Here is a 9,748-nt window from a genome sequence, read left to right as displayed (position 1 = left end):
ACCTGGAAGCACGGGACGGGCGTTTCCTCCTATCGTGAGACTCCTCAGCAGTGCGCACCCACCGTCGGATGCCGGCTCAGTGGTCTGTCAGTTAAGTTCTCTGGCGAGAGACTGGTAGGTCCTGGGTTCTGATCTCGAGAGACGAGGTCATGGATGCGCACTGCTGAGGAGTCCCACAATGGGACGAAACGGCCGTTCAGTACTTCCAGGCTTTCCATGGTATTCTAGCTTCAACTAACTCATGCTTTCAACTATGAAAATACTGAAATCTCCACACACAAAAAACCACCCTACTGATTATCAAAATTCTTACCTGATCATTAATTGTTAATGATGTGAATACAGTGAGATTTTTAGCCCATTCAATTAAAAATATTAATTGAGTACGTATTGATTCACAAATATCATTAATACTGGCTAAATTATTTTCATTTAATTCTTTATAGATGGATTGTTCATCAAATAAATCAGTAGATTTTTTTGTTATATTCATATAATTTTGATGTATTGCCTATAGCCAGGATAAGAAGAATAGATCATTGGAAAAAGATGTTGAATTAACAATTAAAACTAGATCATCATGGAAAACCTGGAAGCATTGGACGGCTGTTTTGTCCTAGTATGAGACTCTTCAAAAGTGCGCATCTACAAGAAGGACGAGGAGTCCCATTAACGCTGATGGATATCGACTCAGTAGTCCGGAGGTTCAGCATTTGAGTATGAGACCGAAAGTCCTCGGTTTGTTTCAAGAATGGATATTGCTGAGTATGAAATGACCGTTCAGTGCTTTCAGGTTTTCTATGATGGTCTAGTTGGATTCGACTCATGAATTCAACTATTAAAAGTTACTACAATCTCCACAGGACCCTTTTCGTGATAACTGAATAGAGTTATTCATTTTAAATTTTCAAATTATATTATTCAATAGCTATCAGTTTTATCAACTCTGCCTGTAGCTCCTCCTCCGGGGGCTTCTGACGGTCACAAGCTCGGGTAAAAGAGAAGGGTTTAGCATAGGGTTAGCGACCGCATCCCGTAGAAGAACTAGAGCGCTAAAAAAACACTAACCAGAAATCTGTTTCATCAATAACATGTGTTTCGTCTCATTTAGGACTCTTCAATTGAATGTACTTACGTCTAAATAATGACGCTTATAACTGAACTCGAATTCATTATCTTTAATAAGAAATTATGATTGAATAATAATTCACTTAGGATGTAAAATTACAAGTTACATGTAAACCTCATTAATATTTTTAGAAACATCACGCAGTAATTTCTATGAACATAACGCATTGAAGATTATCTGTGTAAACAATGACCATAAACCAAATTAGTCAACATTGATTAGAGTCATTATAAGCAAAGATGGATAATGGCTAGCAATGGAATCCAGGATGCACGTTTCATCCTATTCGGAACTCGTCAGCTGGATGTACCTGCATCTCAGAATTAATGTTCACTCTGGGACTCGAACCCAGTATCTTTCGCTTCAAACGTCATCGCGTTATCCATGAAACGCGCGTCCTGGATCCCATTACTAGCCACTGTCCATCTTCACTTATGATGCTTGTGAATTAAGGTTATATCAAGGCAATACGCACAGTATGCACATATGCCAATAAGAGAGAGACTGATCCATTGCAGTCCTAAGTATTAATGAGAAGATCCAAACAAACAATACTAAGTGAATTAATCAGAGTCATTTATAGTTGATAGGACTGAACAGTTTGTTAGACTTTGTATGGTATATTTGTCATTCTAGCGAATTAATTCTTCTCTCTCTCTTTCAGATAAGATTAAATTTAGGTTAAAATTTCAATTCTTTGACTTATCCATAACAACAGTACAGAGAAGAATCTCAGAAGGTTATTTCTAAAGTAATCGAGATATTCTTGATGTTATGTACGTAAATTTTAGTAACAAATATATAAGACTTTTGAGATCATGAAGCAATTTAAGTTAGATAACCATTGAAGACTTGGAAGCAATGGATGATCATCTCTCATGAATATGTAATGCCTCAACAGTACTGATTCACGACCCTGAAATTGGAAATCAAACCCACGATCTTCTATCGTGCTCGCGAACACTTAACCTCTCATCTATTAAGCCAGAATCCAATAGTGTACAAGTCTAATTTCAATCAGTTCATAATATTGTTTGGACATTCTTATTTTCTTCTGTGAGTAACTTTTTCACAATTAACACGACTTAAATTTACTAGTCATGGCTTCTCACTAGAATTTATGGATGCTCGCTACTTAGGAGTTTCAGATTAGGATGAACTGACTGTCCAATACTTTGCGGTATATTATTAGTCGTCTAATTTGGATTAGTTTCGTACTGTCGATATAACCTAACAATTTCCATAACCCTATATTAGTTACCGTCATAAAAATGGCACATAGTAACAAAACAGCTTTAAAAAACAAAGACCCATTTCATCCATTGAACATTGAAAACAACATAAAACAGAACATACACAATTAGCTATTGCTTCAGCTTGTAATAATTTTTGTAAATCTATCGTTGAATGAATCGATGAATTAGGATCATAATTTATATGACGATTACTTATTTTATCACGTTCTTTTTGTACAGCTTAAAGGTAAAAATAAAAAAAAAGAGAAAAAATCTATGAATAATCGAAGAAATATAAATCAATTATTCTATTCCAATTTACCGGATCATTTAGGACCACCTGACCCATGGTCAACTACTGTTCCCATGGAAACCTTTTCCACCTCGGCCTTCATGGTTATTAATTGAATATTTGCTACTATCACTAAGATCTGAGCCTGTGATTGTTTCACCTAGGCTCACGCCCAAGGCTTTTCGCTAGTCACAGCGAACCTCCTAATCGTTGCCGTCGCTCCATGCCTAGACTAAGTGCATCTTGCCTTCACACAGCATAGATCTAGTATAAGTCCAACGATCGAGCTCCATCCATCTTCAGGGCTGGCTGATTTGGTTAGTTTTCTTTATGTTGTAATAATTGTTAGATGTTTTAATTATGTTAATGTAGGAATGATTGATTATTTTTAAATAAAGGACTTAGCTAGACAATCAGTGATAATCTGAAAGCTGTTGACGGTTGTTTAATCTTATTACGGGACTTTTCATCAATACGTATCTACGACTCATAATCTGTAAATCTAACCCAGGACCTTTTATCTCACACTCAAAATACTGACCACTAGACTTCTGGACTGGTATCCAATTAATACGATTCTCATAGATTAGGCTTGATAGTTAAGACTTAATAAATTAAAGATAATTATATTTTAATAGTTGAGATCAGGAGTCGATGGGAGCTAGACCACCATGGAAAACCTGCAAGCACTGGACGACCGTTTCGTCCTATTGAGGGACCCCTCAGCAGTGCACATTCACGATCTTGCCTCGCGAGATTCCAACCCAATACCTACCAATCCACGAAGTTGAACAACCATTTCATCAATATCTTCAGTAAGTTGATATCTCCCAACAGACCTGGTTGAACTCCACTGGTTACTGCTTCTCACTAGAACTCTAGGAAATACCTCTTGAAGCCAATCATTAGTGAGCATATGTTAATTAATATCAGAAGGGGTTTTTGTGAATATTAATGTTATTTAAATAGTTGCGATCATGAGCCAATTGAAGCTAGACCGATAGTTCCTGTGTTCGAATCTCGTGAGTCGGGATCGTGAATGTGTACTGCTGATAAGTCCCACATGAGGACAAAACGGTCGTTCAGTGCTTCGAGGTTTTCCACAATCGTCTAGCTTCAATTGACTCATGATCTCAACTATTAACATTACTATAATATCCACAAAATCCCCTTCTGATAATTATATATGTTGACAGTGCTCCATATTTACTCAAAAAGTTTTTCTAAATAACAAAGAATGTTGAAAATGATTTCACCAAATGGTATTCATTAGAATCTTTCAAGAAAATTCCCGAAAACGACGCATTAGGCATTCATTATACACTTGATTAATGACTGATTATCTTTATGATCTTAAAGTGTTTTCCGGAAGTTTTCAAGGTTCCAAGATGGTTTATACTGTTTCAAATACTCATGTTCTTTGCACATGAACTAACACAAAGTTAAAGCGACTCTTATATTCACTCCCCCCTCATTCTATTATTTATTCAGGATCCAAGATTTGAAGATTTCCGTGGACAAAGGAGATATTAGGAAGTTAGTGCCTAAACGTATTTGAGTACAAATGTATTAACATCAAATATTTCATGGTTAATTATGACGTTTGGTTGTTAATATGAGCAAATACAACAACTGAATCCAAGGAATTATGATATCAATAGTTTACAAAGTTAGAATACACTGATTTACATCAAAGAAGTGAGTATAGTAATATTGATTACATATTTAAAAGAAGATAGTAATATATACTATTTAACAGTATTGAAAGTAATGCTCATTATGGAGTATCTAAGAGATTGATGTATTTCATCAAACCAGTCCATTTTGTCTAATCACAAAGATACTCCGGTTTCGATTAATAGATTCAAGGTTTGAATCCTACTCATGTAGAGCTAAAGTTCTTATGTGAGACTAGAGGTTCGCCATTGACATTATGGATGGTTTGACATTGCTTTAGCAAGCTTTGCTGACTGTTCATGTGAGAAGTTGGTTTGATTGTTAACCAAATTCATTCATACTGGTTGTTGTTTTTCAGTGTTTCTAAGGGCCATTGTCAGTGGAACATTGTAAGATAGATCACCATTGCTAACAATAATGAGTTTGACTGTCGTGTAAGCGAAATGGGTGAACTTTGGCCTTTTCATGCTGTGCACAATTAATTTACGCGATCACTGATCGGAATAATTATACATATGATGTGAATGTGTATATTAATAGTGCGAATGGTCCACCAGGGTGCTTGGTACCTGTGTGGTTACGCCACAGGATTGAGCTGTACTATTCAGATTGTAGCGTTGAAGCCCATATAATGTCTGGTTCTCCTGTGGGGCGGGATTGAGCTGTACTGTTTGGGTTGTCACGTGAAAGTCTGGATGGTGTCTGGTTCTCCTGAAAACCAATGCAAAATTACCCTGACCCACAAGGGTGTATTATATAACTAACTAACTGTTTTATTTCGGATTAACATGTAAGTCATTCATAATATCATTATAGAATCAACAAAAAGAGAAGATACAACTTGATTTCTTACCAGATTCTTTCATACCAACACGAAAACATTTACGAAACCGACAAAATCGACATTGATTACGTTTATCTTTTGTAACTATACAATTTTTTTTATGTCTACATGTATATGAATGTTTACGACGAACAGAACGTCGAAAAAATCCTTTACATCCATCACATGAATATGCACCATAATGTTTACCTATATATGATAAAAATAAATAAAAAAGGTAAAAAAGAACAAAGTTAACTCGATGACATATTCATCAAATGTGTTAAATGTTTTAAGCGCTCGAGCGCGAGACTGGTAGGTCCTAGGTTCGAATCTCGCGGGGCGGGATCGCAGATACGCACTGCTAAGGAGTCCCGCAATAGGACGAAACGGTCGTCCAGTGCTTGCAGGTTTTCCATAGTGGCCTAGCTTCAATCGACTCATGATCTCAACTATTGAAATTTAATGTAATTCACAACATTACCTGACAAACATTGATACCTATCTTAATGCTCCGACATAGTTTATCTCTATCGGTGATAAATATATATCGGTTTTGACTGTTATTTAGCTGAAATTTAATCCACGATATCACAACTACCTTCGTCTTAAACAACTGATTATAGTATTAAAAAAGTATCACCTTACTGTACTGTGAAAGAGAACACAGTTGGGGGGGACCAGTCTCTCTTAACACAAAATTCCAAAGTTCTTTGATAAAATGGGAAAACCATCCATTTAATACTTCATTTACAAATCCTCTAACAATTATCTCCAACTTCATTATTCCTTCATTACCATAACAATTACTCTCTGTTCCCCCTTTCTCTTCGATTCGATCTTCTTAATCTTCTACTACTAATCATTCCACTTCTGATTGATGTTATATACTACTTATATCGATATAAGTAGCACACACTTAATTTATTAGTGATTATGTTTTATTAATTACACACTATCTCATTATTAAAATCACACAAACACATATCAACATACAAAAAATGATTTACCATGGTATTTAGCCGTCAACAACAACCACAACTAAAAAAAACCTCATTACAAAGAAAACACTTCTGTAGACTACTTAATGAAACATACTTCAAAGAGTATAGTGTAGTATTTTATTATATATTTACCATTTGTGGCTCAAGATTTACACATTCACACACACATACAGATACACATACATACATACACACACAAATGCATACACATAGATACCATGTTAGTAAACCATAATTTTTACAAGTAAGTCATTTTGGTTACTAATTGGCGAAAAATATGAATTTTGTTTTTTTTTGTTTTTTTTGAGATTAACACTTTATATACATTTACAAAATTATTGTATCATGATAGGAACATTTTGATTATTACCTTTCCATAGAAACAAGCAAACAAACTGTCTTGATCTGCTTATTTCATAAGTATGGGATTGTGGTGATATTAGACCATCATTGAAAACCTGAAAGCACTAGATGGCCATTTTGTCCTAGTGTTGGATTTGTCAAAAGTGTCCATCTGCGATTTCGCATGTGAGATTAGGACCCAGGACTCCCGGTCTCACACGCGTATGCTTAACCTCCAGACTACTGAGTCGACATCCAACTGTGTAAGTGTCGAACTTCTATCGATCCATGAATGGCTGCACAACTATTCATCTATTGTCTAAGGTAGATACCTGTGTCTATCCCACACGCGAGACTGAAGATCCTGGGTTCGAATACCGAATGGGGGATCGTGGATGCTCACTGCTGAGAACTATCATACTAGGACGAAACGGTCGTCCAGTATTTCATAGGTGTTTATAACTGGCATTTTACAAAAATATAATTTACAATTTTAACTCAACGTACAAAAAGAAATTTGGGCGAGACTAAACTTTATGAACGACCTTTGAACGAATCTTAAATGACCTTGAGAGATATTAGCCAATCAGAAGACAGTTAGTATACAGTAAAAATATATTATACAAAACTAAAAAATTAAAGCGGATACTGTTCTTTTACATGGCTCAAAAACTCAAGGTCAGATATAGGTTCAGAAGTTCTAAAATCATAGTGCATACGGTACAGGAACTCATCCATATGGCTCCATAGTAGTCGGTCTCTAGAGCCATGATAAGGGCTCAAAATTTCTTATTGTTGGTGCCTGTCGGTTGCTTACTCGTTGGAAATGTTAGGGTTAAGGTTAGGGTTAAAGTTTAGGATTAGGGGTTAGGGTTAGGGTCTTAACCTTAATCGTGATCGAGCGAAAAAAGTCATTTGAGTACCACAGTCACAAGTATAGATATTTCTTAATAATCCCTTCTGTTGTAGACGCTGAATTATCACGTCTTCTCTAAAACTCGCTGTAAACCGATCGTACGTAAGTATCAGGTACCGAACTTAACGCCGTTACCCTGAAAACCCGCGAAAGCTTCTTATTGGCTCGTTCACAAAGTTTAGTCCCGCCGAAATTTGAATAAATACGAACTCAATTATTTGATAAATAAGTGGAATGCATCCAAACAATATTCCGTTTTCTCAAATTGTATTTCGGATATTGATGAATAGTAGATACCAATTAGTGAATGATGAGTGAATGTTGAATATTGGGGTGTTATTCGTATTATAAATAAAGAATGGTTGTTATTCTAATTTGAGTCTAGGTTCAGTAACATGTACATAAAAGCGAAAAAAAATATCTGATAATCTGATGAGACTATAATTTAGGGTCGAACTTTGAGTGGCCGTAAAGTAGTGATCTTGAGTATTTCCATGTACTAATCTAGAGCTAAGTGAGGGTTTTGAACCTGTATGAAGAATAAAGATTCTGATAATGATCATATGCTCACTAGTGACTGGCTCCATGAGGTACTTCCTGGAGTTCTAGTGAGAAGCAGTAACCAGTGGAGTTCAACCAGGTCTGTTGTGAGATATCAACTCACTGAAGACATTTGCGAGATGGTTGTTCAACTTTGTGGATTGGTTGAAGTTAGACATTAACACCGTTGGATGCCGGACAGCTCAGTGGTATAAAGCTTAAGTGACCGCGCGCGAGACATATAGGTCCTGGGTTGGAATCTCGAGAGGTGGGATCGCGGATGCGCACCGCCGAGGAGTCTCATATTGGGACGAAACGGCCATCCAGTGCATCCAGGTTTTTCATAGTGGTCTAGCTTCAATTGACTCATGATCTCAACTACATAAAATTACTAAAATCTCCAAAAACCCCCCTTCTGATTATGATTTATAGTTGATAGTTAAGATTAGGAACTAGATTTGAGGTTCTCATCATGAAATGACATCAGCTTAAATGTCAAGATGTTATTTAGACAATTGGGTCGATGAATTTTACTCCAAAATCCAAGATCTTTTATCTTAAAATTGATTTGTTTGTCCATAAATAATATTCTAGTCGTTAGTGTCTCAAAGTATGTAAAATAGTCTATTGGGAAATTTTCGTAGAATGTCAAATTACTGATTCTGCGATCAATTGTCTGTAGGATTATGAATGTGCACTGCCAAGGGGTTCCATGCTGAGACGAAACAACCATCCAGTGTATGCGGACTTTTAATTATTTTCTAACTTAGACCTGTTTCTGATCTCAATAAAATTAATTCAGGATTCAATAATCCAAATTTACCAATCCATAGTGTAGTACCATGAAGATTGTCTTAAACATAAGAATTCGAATTATCGGGTTTAATCCAGTGTACAATAGTGGGTTGATAATACTCAAGAGTTTTACAGCAAGTTGTTCAGTACATCAGCTGATGTTAGTTTATTATTAAAATTAATTCTCATATCGTACAAACACTTAACACAACGATTTTGCTAAATACTAAATCTTTCTCATCAAAATAAAACTGATATGTAAAGTTCATCTATGTCCGAAGTTGAAACAGTCATCAATAATTATAAGCAAAGATGGATAGTGGCTAGTAGTGGAATCTAGGACGCGCATTTCGTCCTATTTGGGACTCGTCAACTGGATGTACCTGCATCGCAGAGTTGATGTTTATTCTGGGACTCGAACCCAGTGCTGTTCACATCAAACGCCATCGCGTTATCCACTCAGCCACTGAGTCCTGATAGCCACTTGCTTGTGCAATGGGGTAAAGTTTAAATTTATTTTGTGTTGTTTGTTTGAATCTCCCCATTGATATTTAGGACTGCAATTGGTCAGTCTCTAATTGGCATATGTGCATACTGTGTGTATTGCCTCGATATAGCCCTAATTCACAAGCATTCTAAGCAAAAATAGATAGTGGCTGGCAGTAGAATTCAGAACGTGCGTTTCGTCTCTTTTGGGACTCGTCAGCTGGATGTACCTGCATCTTAGAGTTGATATTCACTATCCATCTTTGCCTATAATGCTTGTGAATTAAGGCTATATCGAGGCAATACGCACAGTATTCACATATGCCAATTAGAGACTGATCAATTGCAGTCCTAAAAATCAATGGGAAGATTCAAACAAACAATACCGAATGAAAGCGTGAGTCAATTGAAGCTAGGCCACCATGGAAAACCTGGACACACTGGACGGCCGTTTCGTCCTATTTTGGGACTCCTCAACAGTGCGTATCCACGATATCATCTCGCGAGAT

The 9,748-nt window shown here is 36.3% G+C and overlaps 1 protein-coding gene across 1 annotated transcript in view; it reads right to left on the bottom strand.

Moving 5' to 3' along the window:
• The window catches only part of Smp_174700 (putative hepatocyte nuclear factor 4-alpha (hnf-4-alpha)), a gene marked incomplete at both ends in the record, with an annotated part of 23,392 nt that overhangs the window by 12,084 nt on the left and 1,560 nt on the right, over positions 1-9,748 (bottom strand). The window contains 3 exons of the mRNA XM_018797847.1: positions 314-511; positions 2,486-2,604; positions 5,187-5,366. Coding sequence (XP_018652848.1) covers positions 314-511; positions 2,486-2,604; positions 5,187-5,366 — 497 coding nt within the window. The remainder of the gene's footprint in view (positions 1-313; positions 512-2,485; positions 2,605-5,186; positions 5,367-9,748) is intronic.

Source organism: Schistosoma mansoni, chromosome 6 (assembly GCF_000237925.1).
Source record: "Schistosoma mansoni strain Puerto Rico chromosome 6, complete genome".
Taxonomy (NCBI): domain Eukaryota; kingdom Metazoa; phylum Platyhelminthes; class Trematoda; order Strigeidida; family Schistosomatidae; genus Schistosoma; species Schistosoma mansoni.
The sequence above is the reverse complement of the archived record's forward strand: the minus strand, read 5'-3'. Positions and strand labels throughout refer to the sequence as shown.